General features: G+C 45.8%; 1 protein-coding gene across 3 annotated transcripts; it reads right to left on the bottom strand.

The window, feature by feature from the left end:
- Nucleotides 1-1,525: 1,525 nt before the first annotated feature.
- Nucleotides 1,526-5,347, bottom strand: LOC136471394 (putative transcription factor bHLH041). 3 transcript variants are annotated; one of them, XM_066469117.1, is made up of 7 exons: nucleotides 5,124-5,347; nucleotides 4,867-4,998; nucleotides 4,599-4,704; nucleotides 4,416-4,430; nucleotides 3,410-4,261; nucleotides 2,560-3,033; nucleotides 1,526-1,846 (listed from the first exon to the last, which is right to left on the bottom strand). In XM_066469117.1, exons 1-7 carry the CDS (start codon nucleotides 5,285-5,287, stop codon nucleotides 1,760-1,762), a joined length of 1,830 nt encoding a protein of 609 aa, XP_066325214.1. In that variant the 5' UTR covers nucleotides 5,288-5,347; the 3' UTR covers nucleotides 1,526-1,759. The 3 variants fall into 3 exon arrangements, with proteins under 3 accessions (XP_066325214.1, XP_066325215.1, XP_066325216.1); XM_066469118.1 differs by lacking the exon at nucleotides 4,416-4,430; XM_066469119.1 differs by lacking the exon at nucleotides 5,124-5,347 and having other exon boundaries at nucleotides 4,599-4,735; nucleotides 4,867-4,984.
- Nucleotides 5,348-17,008: the final 11,661 nt, after the last annotated feature.

Below are 17,008 nucleotides of genomic sequence, written 5' to 3'. Positions count from 1 at the left end.
TTGGTACCGATCTACTTGCTCGTGCACTTTCGCCAATATCTTAGTGGTGGAATAAGCTCTACACTACCCCCAGTAACATCAGTAATTTGCTCGATCTACTTTTTCTTGGGTAGTTTTTGAATTGCGGTTTGAGCTTGTCTGCAGACGCAGTAGTGCCGCACTTTTAGTGAGGTAGTGTCGCAGTGCGACAGTGCTGCACCTTGGGAGCTGCAGTGCCGCACCTAGAATTTAACTTTTGCTGCGAGTTTGTTTTAAATAATCCTATTCACCCTCCTCTAGGCGACATCAAGGTCCTTTCACATGCGTGTGACGAGCATGCCTCAATGCCCCCTGACTGCAGCACCCCCGTCTGCCAGGCCCCAACGCATCCGTCCACTAGGCCACCGACGAGCCACGCGTCCTCGTTCGTCCAACTCGCCCCCGGCCGAACAACATAAAACGCTCAAATAAAACACTTGCAACAACACGGAACAAATGCTGCAACATTAGACTGAAGTAGCTGAAACATTTGAAACATATTATTGCAACATTTGTGTGAAGCATATGATAAAACGCTCGAATAAAACACTTGCAACAACATGGAACAACTGCTGCAACATAAGACTGAAATAATTGAAATATTTTGGAACATATTATTGCAACATTTGTGTCAAGCATATGAAACATCCAGATCAGAAATGATTGCAACATCGTCTAGAAATAGTTGAAATATTTTGAACAAATGCTTGCAACATGCCTTTGAAACACTTGCAACATATGCAGCATGTGCAACATCCTCCAATCTACTTTTGCAACATTCATATGATTCAACTGCAACATATCTCTAAAGCGTCTGAAACAATTGAAAGATACAATTGTAACATGGGTGGGAGAAGAGAGCCTGGGGCGGGGAGCGCCATGGCCGCCGAATCTGAGGGCGCCGGGAGCTCCCTATGGGGGAGGACGTAGGGGTGCGGGAAGGAGCCACCGGGGTTGGGGAGGAGGACGCCAGGGTGCGGGAAGGAGCCACCAGGGTGGGGGAGGAGGACGCCAGAGTGGGTGAGGGCGCCGCCGTCAGCCAGGGAGGGGGCGGCGTGGCACGCGCAACGGGAGGGGACGAGAGGCGCGCGAGCAAGCCAGCGGGCGCACGCAACGAAGAAAGCGCGAGAGGGGCAAGAACGTGAGCCGACCAGCGGAGAGGATAAGGACGCCCCATAACGAGCGTGGGGATTGGTGGGTCCGATTCCTATCATTATCGAACGACAAATGCGGTACAATATACCCGTGTTGGATGTCCATCAGCAGCCAGTTCTGCCGGTGGAGAGGGGAAATTGTCTCGGGCCGCGTTTAGATGCAAAAATTTTTGGGTTTTGGCTACTGTAGTACTTTCGTTTGTATTTGGCAATTAATGTCTAATTATGGACTAATTAGGTTCGAAAGTTTCGTCTCGTGATTTCTCACCTAACTGTGCAATTAGTTTTTTTTTGTCTTCATTTAGTACTCCATGTATGTGTCGTAAAATTCAATGCGATGAGTACTGCGGAAAAATTTTTGGAAATTAAACGGGCACTCAGTTTAACACGCACGACACACTACAAGGACGTCGACCTCCACACGACAGAAGAGGCAAAACGAGCGCCTCGGGTCAACGCTCAAGTACCCTGCATCCATCCATCCATTCCCCCCAGGTCCCCGGGTCCGTGCTGGTTGGGGCCCACGCTCGATCAGGACCTGGGAGGGTCGGGCCGTCTCTTCTCTGGTCAGCAGAACAGGCGACCGTCTACGAGTCGCCCGACGGTGGTGTCGCGGAATCCTCGGCAGCCTTCCTCACGGCCTCCCTCAGCGACGCCGCGTCGAACTCGCCCGCCTGCAATACATACGTAGTACACAACTTTTAATTTTATTACTAATTCGATTCGAAATTTCAGTTTCAGACTGTAAATACGACCAAATGTACTACAGTCTACATTACAGCCTGACGACCAACTGAATTTTCAGTTGAGAGACCCCGACTCCGGGTTTTGGACTCGTATACGCTGGCTGGCGGGCCGTGACGTCATCCTCATCCAGGAGGTGACTGGTGAGGTGGCCCCACGCCCGACGGACGACGGGACGGTCAAGCTTTTGCGCGAAGGAGTCGTTGAGTTTGGGCCCCACGGCCACCGCTGTAGGGAGGCTAATCCCTTTGACTTTGACCAGGATTGCCCCTGCTCGTCCAACTTGAGAGAGAGAGAGAAAAAAAAAACTACAGCTACTTCCAGGGCCTCATGCATCAAAATCTCAGATTTGTCCGTTTATTCAATCCTCATTTGCCCATTTATTGATCGCTGATTTGAAAGCCGCCCTTGAAGTAGTTGTTTATTTAGAATCACAGGTTACCCAAAAACGTGTCCATGTAGCCTCTCAAATGCTAGTACCCACCACAGCATTGCCATTTTCCTTCAAATTAGTTAATTAATTTGGATTTCGACAAGGAACTGTCCGTGGTTCAATCAACTTTTCAACAACTTAGTTTAGGTCCGAAACGTGTGCATGCATGCATCGAATGCATGGCCGTGACCCAAAAACGAAAAAGCTTACCGTTGCTCGCAGCGTGAAGGTGGCCTGAGCGACATCACCGCCGCCATCGCTGGGACGGCCGGCGTCGACGGCCACCACCGTGAAGCACCCCATGTCCTTGATCACGGCCAGCGCGCGGGCCACCAGCTCCGCCACGTCGCCCTGCGCCGCCCGCGCGTGCACCCGCACGGTCACCACGTCGTCCTGGCTGGGCGGCGGCCGGCGGCCTGTTGACGACGATGAGGTCGACGCGCCGCCGACGTCGCCGGCGGTCACGTGGACCTGCACCCTCTCCGACGACGACAATGTGCCGCTCATCAGGCCCTGCAGAACAACTACTCGTTGCTCCAACGACGACGAGCCGCCATTGGCGTGCCGATGGTGGTGGTGAGCTCGGCTCTCCAGGCTCCGGTTCCTCGCCTCGAGGTCGGCTATTTGGGCTACCAGGATGTTCATGTAGTCCAGCGTCTTGGCCAGCACGGTAGCCTTGTCTTTCTACATTGTTAACAATGGAATGCACATGCAAATTAGTGTAAAATTAACAGTGATTAAGCCAGATTTAAGGTACCTTTTTTTTTTGCTACAACCTTAAAACTAATACGCACCAAAAGTGTATGTATAATAAAGTATATCAAAATGGTCGTCCAAACTAAATAAAGAGAACAAAATGCACTAGTACAAAATGTGTAGTATTTCATGCATACAAACAAACCAGTTCTATTTCTATGAACAAAAAAAGAGTTACACAACAATATATATGTATATATTTGATTTGACGATTAATTAATCAGGCAAATCATCTTTTTTTCTGAAAGATCAAAATAATCAAGCAAGCCATTCATCATATAGTGTAATTGGGGAGTTTATTTACCTTTGATCCCGGCGGGAGCAAGCCTCTAAGCGCCTCGAAGCTCTCGTTGAGCCTCTCCCGCCGCCGCCGCTCCGATATCATATGGTTCAGCTGGCTGCTGGACGGCACCACCGGCGACGACGGGTCATCCTCTCCTTCCTGTCCCCGCTGCGCCATCGTCGTGGTGCCACCGGTGCGCTCCCGGCTGAACCTGAGCATGTGCATCCTCCTCAGGATGGAGATGCCCATCTTGATCATGCGCTGCCCTGGCGCGCCCGGCGGCCGCCACGGCGCCCTGGGCGCCAGCGCCGCGTTGTACGCCCGGAACGCCGTCGCCGCTCCCCGCCGGCGAGCGCGGTGGTGGTGGTTGCCCGGAGGAGGCGGCGGCGCCGTGGCCGTGGACGGTGGAGTCGTAGGCAGCGCCGAGGAAGACGAGGCGGAGATGACGTCGAGCATGGCCTGCGCCATCGCGGCGTCGTCGGCTTCGGCGCTCGGGAAACAGACGTGGCCGGGCCCGCCGTGCCGGACGAAGGGGAGCGGCGGGCGCGGGTGGGGCGGTGGCGCCGCCTGTCGCTCTACGGAGGACGGTGCCGTCGTCGTGGCGGCCGGCGTCACGGCCACCGTGCGTTGGAGCGACGTCGAGCCATCGGCTGCGGGGCTGCCCACGGAGACGGACGGCAGAGAGGACGATGGCGACGATGGCCGCGTCGGTGGCAGCTGGAGCAGCTCCTCGAGCAGCGATTGCTGGAAGAAGTCCTCGGAGAAAACCTGCTGCAAGGTGGACTCCAGGCTCATCGGGGATCCGCCGCTGCTTGCCGCCGTGGACATGCCGATCTCGATCTCGCCGCTTTCGCATCCCATGAACGCCGCCATCTGCGCAAACCAATTCCCAAGAAATCGATGATTATGTGTATACTGAAGTTATATATACATCTTTATTGCACGATCGAGTATAGATATATATAAATGTGAGCATATATATATATATATACTCATCATATGAGGTACGGTGATGAAGAAAACAAACCTTGATGCCAGCTTCCTGCAACATCACAAGCAAGCGAGAATAAAACAAGCTCAGGATTAATCTGAGAATGAAGAGAAGCGAGGAAAACCAACAACAACAACAAGAACAAGAACAAGTGCATAATCAAATGCAACAATAGTAGACAAGACGAAGGCGTGCAGATGCATGCACCGAGACACCGACCTGATAGAACTGCTGCTGCACTGGCAGCGACACCGAGGTTGTGAGGTCGTGCGCCGGCAGCTCTATGTACGCGCGGCCGTCCTTGTATGCCCACCCCGGCACGCACCTGTGCGAGCACACACGCAGAACCGCCATGGCTGATGAGTGAATTGAAATTAAATCTCAAGTTGCATTGCCCATCGACGACGCCCGCCGCGGCGGCCGGCGGCCATGTGGGTCGCCGTCGCCGGCATGGATGCATGGTGTATAGTAGAGATGATGGACGCACCCGGCGACGGGTGGGCAGAGGGAGCCCCGGTAGGCGTCGAAGAGCGCGCGCAGGCGGCGGGCGTCACCGAGGCTGGCCCGGTCACCACCGCCGTCGCAGAGCCATGCGTCGAGGCAGCACAGCAGGCGGGCGCTGCATATGTATATCAAATCGTCAACCATGGCTCCGTGATCACAAATTATCGATTCAAATCCAGCCAGCCATGCATCATGTATGTGGATGCATTGCCAATGCATGCACGCATATGTGTACGGTACCTGGTGCTGGTGGCAGCTGCCGAGGAAGAAGACGAAGCTTGGTGGAGAGGCTGGGCAGGGATGGCGGCCCAGGCGCAGAGGTAGGCGCAGCCGGGGACGCGCGCCGCTGCCTGCTGGAGGATTCGCAGCCGGGACTCCTGGCCGAGCACGAAGAGGGTGTCCATACATCAGCCGGCGAGGACGACGACGAGGTCAGGAAGAGAGTTGCACTCCATGGCTGGCTGGCTTGGCTTGGTGATGGAGTCGGTCGTCGCTGCCATTCGTTGCTATTTATATAGATGTATACGGGCCATGGCGGTGAGGAAGACGATGTGTGCAGATGTGTACGCGTGGGCAGGGCATGCATGTGGATGTGAGTGGAGCGGAAAAGTAGTAGGACTGGACATGGACCGGTAGTGCGCGGTGGACGGGGAAGGTGAGGTTGGCGGTTGGCCTGCAGCGGAGGGAGCTCAAGGGGACGACGACGGGGTTGAAAAGTACTAGTGGTAGGCCAGACCAACAGGGGGGAAGACGGAAGACACCAAACAGCGGGTCGTTCAATGGTCGACGTCTGGGTTTGGCTGGCGACTGTCCGACTGAGATGGATGTGCTTGAAATGAAAGAAAAAGGGTCAAACAAGCAGTGGTGGACCCAGATCTGACACCAGGGTAGTCTAGTAAAAAAATTTCATGTGTAATACTATAAAATCCAAACAAAAAGTTCGGCAAACTTAGCTATAAATTAACCAAATTATGATAATACATTTAAAAGGTTGGAAACTTACATAAATACTCCCTCCATACTGGTAAAGAAAGTCGTTTAGGACATGATTTAGCATACAAGGAGTGATTAATTAAGGGGTATTTTCCCTGTTTTCTCTTATTAAATAGGGTTGCGGGTATTGCCTATCCAACGAACTTTCGTAGCTGGACTGGTAAGTGCGCTGCAGCCCGAGGCAGGAGGTCCCCCGGTTTGATCCCTCTCAGGCGTGTTATTATTTTGAAGAGCTCGTGGATTTGCGGTATCTTCGGCCTGGGCTGAGACGAAGGAGAGCATTTGGGCTAGTTTCTCAAGAGTAGTAATAGAATTTTGGGCCAAATTTGTGGGTAGTCCTGGGCCTATCCAGGCTACCCACTGGGTCCGCCACTGCAAACAAGGTGGCACGGATCGATGGGGGCCTTTTAATTTGTATTTAACCTTAACTTCACCTGCATGCAACTTGCACCACCCACTGGATATCCATAATGCAGCATCTGGACGATGATCTTCGACCTCGGTTCATAATGAGTTCTCTGTAGCCTCTTTAAGTTCCTTTATAATTAAGTGCAATGATTATACACACCTCCTAAACTACATGCGCCTAAAATTTTCACATATCTCATGCGACTTGCTCTGCACATTGACCTCGGTTAGGGGGTAAAAGTTGGTAGCAGGGATTTCAGTTGGCGGAGGGCAGTGGAGGCTAACGTGGGGGAGCTTGAGCTGCACTAGTTAGCATGGAGGAGGTTTGTTGGGACAATGAACCTGGTGGAAGCGTCGCTACGGATGGTCGAAAGAGGGTAATAGGCGGGAGAGTAGACCACGTCGATGCGGTGCCTGCCGGAGGCAGGTTAGGGTTTGCTGCCTCTCTTAACTCTAGATTCTTGGAAGCAGGCTGACTCGATCAACGGTGGGTGGATAGAATGGCGAGGCGGTGGAGTGCCACCGACCATGGTGATGGAGGCGGCAGTTTGGGCGGAGTAGGGGCGGGGGATGCTCATCGACGACTGGTTGACGGAGACGATATTTGCTGGCGGACATGCGCGGTGGTGGGAGGCGGCAGCAGGTGGGGTCGCGCGCTCATGTGAGAGCGTGGAACTCGTCTGTGAATATATGTATTGTCGGTACAGAAAGTGACCAACTATTAAATATTTGTAGTTTTGCTATACGTTGTGATCGGAGGTGGCCTAGCACTCAATGACACAGGATTTATACTGGTTCAGGCAATGAGCCCTACGTCCAGTCGGGGTCGGTCGGTGACTTTATTCCTGAATTCAGGTGCTCGAAGTCTATAGTGGGGTTACAAACGAGAAGGAGAAAGGAGGGGTGTTCAAGAGTCCCGGTCGGGTCCGACCGGAAGGGTCGAGGGCGACTGGAACTCCGCTATGAGCTAGAAGTCCAAGCGTGTGCTTGAGGGGTTGTCAGCTATCGATCTAGTGAGTCTGAACTTGAAGAAGTCGACCTCCCTCGTTGGAGGGAGCACATCCCCTTTTATAGATAAAGGGGATGGCTTTACAAGTGAGAGGGAGAGAGTACGGATGTTTCTAAGTCTTGTTGCCCACGCCGACGAGGGTAGCGATGATGGTAGATGCCCACAATACTGTTGATGTCACTGTAGAATGTCAGGTGTACATGGGATGTTGCGTTGGCTTCTTCAGGAAGGGTGGATGTTGGTACCTGCAAAATACTATTGTTATGTGAGGAGCCCTTACCACGTGCACCAGGTATGGTGAACCCCGGTGCCCACTATCGATGCCCATAGGCATGGGGGGGCTTTTCGCCGTATGGGAGCCTGACAGCGCCTACAATACTATAGACACAAATGTCGGCACCTACAATACTGTTTGTGCCAGGGCGGTTGTGGAGCACTGTTCCCGCAGGCGTACAGGGTATGGTCCCGGTATCGTGGTTTGACTTTGTGTACTGTCTTCTCCGTTCGCCCCTGGTCCCTTCCGAGCGGACGTCTCCGATCGGATGGCCCTAGTCGGCCCTGGCCATGCCAGTCGGAGAAGAATGGTAAGCAGGCTTCCTACAGGGTCCCCGGTCGGAGACGCGGGGTCGGAGTAGGAAGCAGCGTTTTGGGCCAGGCCTTTCCGATCGGAGAGACCGCCCGGAGGCGGCTGGTGCCCAAAACGAGCGCTCCAGTCAGAGAGGTGGGCCGAAGAAGTTGTTGAGCGGGCGCTTGTTCTTTCAGGCAGAACCCCCGGTCGACGACCAGACTGTCCTTCTGGCCCATCGTGTTTTAGACTCCTAGACCGGCCCATGAACTATATGCTGTTTCTTTGGGCCGGGCCCTGGTGTGGAAGCCGATCTCCGAGGGATCCCGGGTTTATGAACCCGACATGTATGCAATGACGATTGCCTATCAAATGGACCTCTATCACATACGTGTCCCCGGCCCCGTGTAAATGGCACGTGTGGAAATGTATGCATTCACGATTGCCTATGAAAGCTTGTCAGACGGAATATTCAAAAGCATCGTTTGTTATGGTCCGTTTAGTATGAACCGCTCTGTTTGTAATAATATATACATTCCAGAGCTAATATACAGTTCTGTGTGCATGTCGTCAATGGAGGTAAAAACGGGCGGTCTTCCTCTTCCGGCATTATATTTTGCATGGAATAGCATATATTTATTTTCCGTGGCGCAGCCGCCCGAAGCCTGGCGGTGACCGGAGTGGCGGTGGCTATTACATACAGGAGTATGTAGTGAGAGCTGCCAAACAGCTCCTTTTCGACCTTGATCAACCATGCAGTCAAACCATCTATCCGATTAGATACGATAGTCCATCATCACAGAATGTCAATTCCAGCGATTATTATACGTGCATATATTTAATTTCCCTCCCGGCGAAATGAATTAAAGCAATTCCTCAACTGAATTGTTAGCATTATCAACAATTTAATATGATAACCCCCTTCTAATGCTGTGCACCTGGTCCACTGCCTTTTTCCGATCCGCTGCTAAAATGGGATTTGGTCTACCGGCCGGCGCCGTGGACCTTTCTCTCTTTTTCTTTCTGCTGGTGCTGGTGCTGGTGGCTGGTGCACAGGCAACACAAGGGGGTGGCATGGAATCCTACGGACGCATGCACGTACGTGGACATCTAAGATTAAATTCGTACTTCCGGTCAAAGCTGATTAAGGCTGCCTCCTCTGCCGGTCTAAGATTACGTACGTGGACATCTAACACTGCTACAGAATGAACTTGTTTGTCCCGAACGGTAACGGCCTTTAGTCCCGGTTACCACGCCGGGACAACGATCTCAGGACTAAAGGTAGAACCTTCAGTCCCGGGTCATAAAGCCAGGACTAAAGAGGGACCTTTAGTCCCGGTTGGTGTTACCAACCGAGACTAAAGGCCCTCCAGCTAAGCAAACCTAGCGCACCCTTTAGTCCCGGTTGGTAACCCCAACCGGGACTAAAGGTTCCTTTTTTTTTGTTTAATTTGTTTTCAGTTCAGTTACACATATTTGTTTAATATATAATATGTTTTTATGTACGTATTCTACGCTGCTAATATAAATACACGCACGCATATAAATACATCTAATTCTCATCTCGAGCATTATTCGAATAAAGTATGAAACTATATATATTATAGATATATATGTATATATACAACACTTTCATAATCTTGTTCTCAAAAATAACGATATCAATAAACATTTAATTTACATCATTAGTTCCTTAGATCAAAGTAGAACTCGCCGTTGGGATTTAGCACTTTTTCTAGAAGATATCCTGCTATTGACTCTTGAACTGCTTTCAGATGGTCTTTTTGCATGACCCTTCGTTTTAACCATTCAGTCTTGCATTTGAAATAAAAGGAAAAGTATTAATACATATATATATATATATATATAAATATATATATATTCATTTAAAAATAAATAAAAAATGATATATACATACTCTGAGGATATCTTCAGGAGTTCTTCTTATGTATGCAGTGATAAATTCACAAACGTAGTATCCACACAAGTTATTACCTGGTTCCTGCCGCAAACACCACTGTACGAGAAGAAGATTATTCTCAGCATCTCATATGTAAATTGAAGTACGATATAGTAATTAAACATGTGGGGAAGTATATATAGTACTACTTACTGGTATTTCAACTACATTAAGTGGTGCCTTGCAATCCTTACAGTGTTGCCGAATAAACTCTTTCCAAACCCTGTGCGACCAATAATGTACGATCGTTAATAAATTATGGCAAAGTCTATTCAATAATAGTTGTGCGCGAGAGATCGAAATTACCCCTGGATAATGTCTATCATATCTTGGTATTGTGCTCGCTCTTTTCTCAATGAGTCCAAGATTACTAACTGACTTGAGTTTAACTCAATGACAATGAGTATCCAGTGAAACCTGCATTGGTTTATACACACACGTACATGCATATAAGTTGTATTGATATTACATAAAATGTGTAGACTACATTATTATTAACACTTACTCAAAGTTGTACGAAAAAAGTATTGTTGTCTTGTCGTGCTGCTTCACGAAGAACTTCATGATATTCATCTGTGCTTTAGATACCCAGTGGTCCTTGACAATAATATCGGTTTTGAATACGATATAAGGATCAATGAAGTCAACACTGGTGTCTTGTATTCTTTGGAGCTCTGACATCTGGAATCTATATATAAATATAAATTACATGTGAGGATAATTATATACACGTACGCATGGAAGTGAGTTTATTAAATAAAAGTAAGAATCACTTACAAACAAAAGGAGCTAATGATTGATTTGTCCAGAGCGTCCAAGTGGAATAGTTGATGTAATTATTCGAAACTAATATGTAAGATGTCATCGCCACGGAAGTAATGATGGTCTCTAAATCTGACAAAGATCAACTGCTCACCCCTGCCACACGCCTGCATGTACCACTTGTTGAGAAAGTACATTTGCGTACCCAAATCATTCAGAGCCGCAGGGTTGTACAGACTTTTGCCATATTTATAAGTCTTCCAGGTATCAACTTCCAGGTTCTGGATTGGAGCTTTGCCCGTCAATTGATCCAAGGTTAAACCAGTATCTTTAAAAAAAGCATTAAGGGCTTGAACCGACACTTCTCCAGAGTTGTCTGGTCGATAGACTTCTATGTTGGAACCATATTCATTAGCAACAACAAGATTTTGCATTGGTTGCTTCTGTTGTCCGAGCTATGGGACATCCTTCCCTGATGCTCTTTTTCTTTTCTTATCTGCATCATGTGACTTCACGAGGGAGCAGTCATAGTCTGATAGTGGCGAAGGCTTACGAAGTTCAATCATCTTTTTCTTGTGAGCATCGACCTTCTGCCTCAGCATATCTCGTGGTATGTAAAAGTACGGCTTCTCCTTAAGCTTCGCTTGACTCTTGTTTTTGATATCTATAAAAAAATCTTTTACTTTTTTGTCTTCTTCAGCTGCTATTTGCTCATCAGTCTTTTCAGGAAGTATTTCTTGAGAAATAACTCTTTTTCTCGGGGTCTTCTTTGCCGCCGGGACCTTAGACGTCTTTGTAGTGCGTCGCTGTGGAGGGGGTGGGGGCGGTGTTGGAGATCGACGTGGAGGCGATGAGGCCGGTGTTGGTGGAGACCGGCGTGGAGACGTTGGAGATCGTTGTGGAGGCGGTGGGGTCGGTGTAGGAGTTGGAGATCGTTGTGGAGGCGATGGAGCCGGTGTAGGAGTTGGCGATCGCCGTGGGGATGAAGTCGTCTCGCCCCCTGCGATGCTGTGATGAGATGGGAAATGAATGATTAGGCTAGGCTAGGGAGAGACCCTGCTATAAAAACAATTTGTGTGTCAATTATTTTTGAAGCCAATAGAAAATTAATGGAAAATAATATTTCATTCACTTTCATTCGTACCTAGGGTGAGGTAGGGGAAGCGGTGGCGCCCCAAGAATGATGATGAAGCGTTTGCGCCATTGAATAAATGTGTTCTCTGTTTCTCCTAGTGTCTTCTCTCCATCACCGCCTTCAATGTCAAGAGGAACATTGCTGTAACCTTTGAGCACTCTATCGACCGAGACGCTAGCATATCCAGGTTGAATAACTGACCCATGGATTCTTGGTGTCTTCATTCGGTCTATTGGAGATGCAACCCCGACAGCCACCATGATTGATGCATTACCATCTGGAATGTGCAGCTCACATTTTGTTAGAGGCTCGGTAATGTCATCAACAGGGAAGCGCAACCCAGCGTCGTCTTAAATAACTGGCAGCTCCGTAGAAGCACAACTGCTTTTCATCTGACCAACGGGGCTAATGGTGACTCCCGACGTTGATTGCGATTGCATTTGACTCATTGCTAGCTACACTTGCCTCTTGATCTCCTCCTGCATTCTTGCCTCAAGAGATTTTTCTCGTTCACGTGATTCAAGCAATGCTTGTCGTGACTCATCAACAAATTGCTCCAATGCACGAATTCGTTCTGCCTCCTCATCCTTCTTTCTCTGGCGGCTTCTGTAGGTATCCTTGTCTGCTGGGAATATGTGTAGCCACAGAACCGCCCCATAGCCTCTTGTTCGACCACCATGTTTGGGATTCTCTAGGGCATATGTCAATTCATCCTTCTCTTTGTTGGGCTTGAAAACACCACTATCAGCTTCTTCCCTAGCACGAGCTAGTCTCTGTGTTGCTCTCTCAATTTTTTGGCCAAAAATTAGCTTGCCAGTGTCTGGGTCTAGGCTTCCCCCATGAGCGTAGAACTAATTCTTCGCGCGTTGAGGTCAGTTCTTTTCTATTATTTCAGGTATGATTCCCTTGACAGTAATCTCTGCTTCTAGGTTCTGCCACTTAGGAATAGCACTCCTATAACCACCTGATCCCATGCGATGATGGTATTGCTTCTGTCGGGCATTCTGCCGATTCCTCATCACACGTTTCTCACTGTCTTGAGATGTCTTGTATTCTACGAAGGCATCCTAATGGGACTCCAACTTGACAAACGCCTTAGCATTGAAATTCGGCGTAGCATTCTTCAAGATAAACTTTTTATACAATGTCTTCTTCCAACTCTGGAACAATGTTGCCATCTTCTTCATTGTCCAATCCCTCACTAGCTCCTTCAAAGCATCATCTGCTTGTAATGTGAAATGCTGAGTGATATCTCTCCAAGCTAGGTTCTTATCACGATCACATACAAAACTAACATTAGGAGCGGATATCTTCTGCTTCCATTCACGAGCACTAACTGGGATCCTATCCCTTACAATGAACCCACATTGATTGACATATGTCTGAGCATGTGGTCCCAATGGTTTGCCGGTGTCGGTGTCGAATTCTGATATTATGAAACGGCCCTCTAATGGCTTTTTTGGCCCTCGGACTTTCCTACTTTTATCGGTGGTTGATGTAGATCCAGAGACCGGCTATATGAGTAGAAACACAACGATTAACAACAAATATACGTACGCGTGCATCTATAAGAGATGATAGATAATCGAATATACCTCGTCAGTATTTTCTTGCGCGACAATTTGTTGATCTTCAACCACCGGCATATTCAGGATATCCTCGTAATCAGCAAAGTACTGACTCGTGTCATCTACATCCACATTGGTGCCGGCGTTGATAATATCCGTCATTATGTCATCACTCAAGTTATCATCCGGAGCAGCCATTTATATCTTCAAGATAACACATAGATAGAATTATTATGGTACATAATATAAGTATATGTGATAACACATATAGAATTACTAAATCCAATTAAATATAATAACACATAATATTTCATAAGGATAAACAATAATAAGGTATAGGCTTTGGGATCGAATCAAAAACACTTTCGATCCAAAAACATGGAAATAAGTACATGTATATATATACACATAGAATGATACAATATATTTTCTCTCTCTCTCTCAACACATAGAAATAAGTGCATATGTCTATATCTCTAGATATGCATGTGATAACACATAGAATGTCTCTCTAGATACAATTTTCTCTCTCTGTCAACACATGAAAATAAGTGCATGTATATATACATATAGAAATAATTAAGTACCATATGTATACATATAGAATCTCTCTCTAGATATATATATAGAGAGAGATAGAATATATAATTACTAAATCCAATTAAATAAATCTAACATGAAATTAGATAAACTAGTAATAGATAATACATTTTAATCTAACATATATCAAAAACTATAATAAAAAACTATCTAAAAAAACTATCTAAATAAAGTACTAATTAAATTTTAATATATTTTAATCTAACATATATCAAATACTATAATAAAAAACTATCTAAATAAAGTACTAATTAAATTTTAATACATTTAAATCTAACATATATCAAAAACTACTAATTAAATCTAACATTTTAATCTAATATTGGCCGGCCGAGAGCATGCAGCTAGCTAGCAGGCTGGGGAGGCGAATGGCGCAGGCCGGGCAGGGCGTGCTGGCCGGCCACGCGCGGGGCCGAGCTGAGCACCTCACGCGAGGACGATGTACGGCGGAGACGGCGGGGCTCGACGACAAGGCCGGGCGGGAAGCGGTCGACGGAGGGGGCTCGGGTGCGGGCGGGATGCGGCGGAGAGACGACGCGCGATGCGGGCCAGGCGGACGGCGCGGCCGGGCGAGGGTAGAAGACGACGGTGGCGCGGCAGAGACGAGCTCGACGTACAGCCGGGCGGGGCTGGGGCGACAGAGGCGAGATCGAAGATGGCGGTGGTGGCGACGATGATCGACGTGTAGATCGAAAAGTAGAAGATGAAACCGTTCGATATATATAGGCCGGGACCCTTTAGTCCCGGCTGGTAACACCAACCGGAACTAAAAACCCTTTAGTCCCGGCTGGTAATACTAACCGGGACTAAAGGTCCAACTCTTTAGTCCTGGCTTGTAAGTCCAACCCTTTAGTCCCGGCTCGCCTTACAAGCCGGGACTAAAGGGTTTTTAGTTTCGGTTGGTGTTACTAGCCGGGACTAAAAGTATTTTTGGGCGGGCACCGAAATTGCCACCCACCCTTTAGTCCCGGTTCTTGGTATAGGCCGGGACTGAAGGCCTGAAAATTTTGGCAACCCGCCAGCGTAATTGGAAAGACCTGGGATTTTGATTTTGTTTAATACTAGGTTAATCAATTAATTCCATAGCAACTTCAATACTTTGCAATATTTATTTTAAAAAATTCTATTGACTAACTAATTATTTATTGTAAATAGGAAAATTTTGTAACCTAAAGTTTTTAATTTCTTTTATGAATATAGAATATAAATGTTACTAATACTAAGTATTTTGTTAATGCAAAAATATATTTGTAACTTAAAATTAATAAAACTAATATTATTCGATAGGAAATTTATTATCACATTATTTTAACGTCAATGTTTCAATTTTTTCTCGGTTTTTGACCAAAATTGACAGAAAATTTTTGTTGAACCTATAAAAATAAAGAAAATATAATATTTTTTGTTCTACAGTTTTCTCAAATGAAAAAATGGTCTATATAAGGATTGTAGATATTGATGATATGAACAAACTTGGTATTCAAAACTTTTCAATTTTAGACAATCTAGGGTTCCGAAAACTAGTTTGTAGGTGTCGAAATTTAAAAATCACAAATTTGAACCGTCCAAACTTTCTCAAATAGAAAGTTGACCAAAACAACAATTGTAGATATTTTTGAGTTTAACAAACTTGGTATTCAAAACTTTTCAATTCGAAGTCATTTAGAGTACATAATACTAGAGTCAAAGTGTTGTTTTTTCATTTTACCAAATTTGACTTGGTCAAACTTGCTCAAATGAGACACTAAATGACCTCAGATGAAAAAACTCTGAATACCAAGTTTGATCATCTCAGCAAGATCTACAATTGTTACATAGCTCATTTTCCCATTTGAGAGATTTTTATCAAACACTAGTCACAACTTCTTGAATCTCATATAGACTTTTCTAAAACTATGTCACACACTTGTGAAAATTGAACTACATTTTGTCTACAGCTTTCTCAAATGAAAAAATAGCCTATATAAGGATTGTAGATATTGATGATATGAACAAACTTGGTATTCAAAACTTTTCAATTTTAGACAATCTAGGGTTCCGAAAACTAGTTTGTAGGCATTGAAATTTAAAAATCACAAATTTGAACCGTCCAAACTTTCTCAAATGGAAAGTTAACCAAAACAACAATTGTAGATATTTTTGAGTTTAACAAACTTGGTATTCAAAACTTTTCAATTCGAAGTCATTTAGAGTCCATAATACTAGAGTCAAAGTGTTGTTTTTTCATTTGACCAAATTTGACTTGGTCAAACTTGCTCAAATGAGACACTAAATGACCTCAGATGAAAAAACTCTGAATATCAAGTTTGATCATCTCAGCAAGATCTACAATTTTTACATAGCTCATTTTTCCATTTGAGAGATTTTTATCAAACACTAGTCACAACTTTCCTTATCTCTTATAGACTTTCTAAAACTATGTCACACACTTGTGAAAATTGAACTACATTTTGTTCAAGATTTCTCAAATGAAAAAATAGCCTATATAAGGATTGTAGATATTGATGATATGAACAAACTTGGTATTCAAAACTTTTCAATTTTAGACAATCTAGGGTTCCGAAAACTAGTTTGTAGGCGTCGAAATTTAAAAATCACAAATTTGAACCATCCAAACTTTCTCAAATGGAAAGTTGACCAAAACAACAATTGTAGATATTTTTGAGTTTAACAAACTTGGTATTCAAAACTTTTCAATTCAAAGTCATTTAGAGTCCATAATACTAGAGTCAAAGTGTTGTTTTTTCATTTGACCAAATTTGACTTGGTCAAACTTGCTCAAATGAGACACTAAATGACCTCAGATGAAAAAACTCTGAATATCAAGTTTGATCATATCAGCAAGATCTACAATTGTTACATAGCTCATTTTCCCATTTGAGAGATTTTTATCAAACACTAGTCACAACTTTCCTTATCTCTTATAGACTTTCTAAAACTATGTCATACACTTGTGAAAATTAAACTACATTTTGTTCAAGCTTTCTCAAATGAAAAAATGGCCTATATAAGGATTGTAGATATTGATGATATGAACAAACTTGGTATTCAAAACTTTTCAATTTTAGACAATCTAGGGTTCCGAAAACTAGTTTGTAGGCATCGAAATTTAAAAATCATAAATT

The sequence above is a fragment of the Miscanthus floridulus genome, chromosome 8 (genome assembly GCF_019320115.1).
Source record: "Miscanthus floridulus cultivar M001 chromosome 8, ASM1932011v1, whole genome shotgun sequence".
Taxonomy (NCBI): Eukaryota; Viridiplantae; Streptophyta; class Magnoliopsida; order Poales; family Poaceae; genus Miscanthus; species Miscanthus floridulus.
Note: the sequence above shows the minus strand (reverse complement) of the source record. Positions and strands in the feature narration are given on the sequence as shown.

Excerpts from the sequence above, each read along its gene's own strand:
- LOC136471394 (XM_066469117.1), bottom strand. The coding sequence starts at position 5,287 with ATGGACACCCTCTTCGTGCTCGGCCAGGAGTCCCGGCTGCGAATCCTC. Across the intron at positions 4,705-4,866 it reads CTCTGCCCACCCGTCGCCGG|GTGCGTGCCGGGGTGGGCAT; the intron begins GTGCGTCCATCA and ends GTGCTCGCACAG. Across the intron at positions 1,847-2,559 it reads CCTTCACGCTGCGAGCAACG|GCGGGCGAGTTCGACGCGGC; the intron begins GTAAGCTTTTTC and ends TATGTATTGCAG.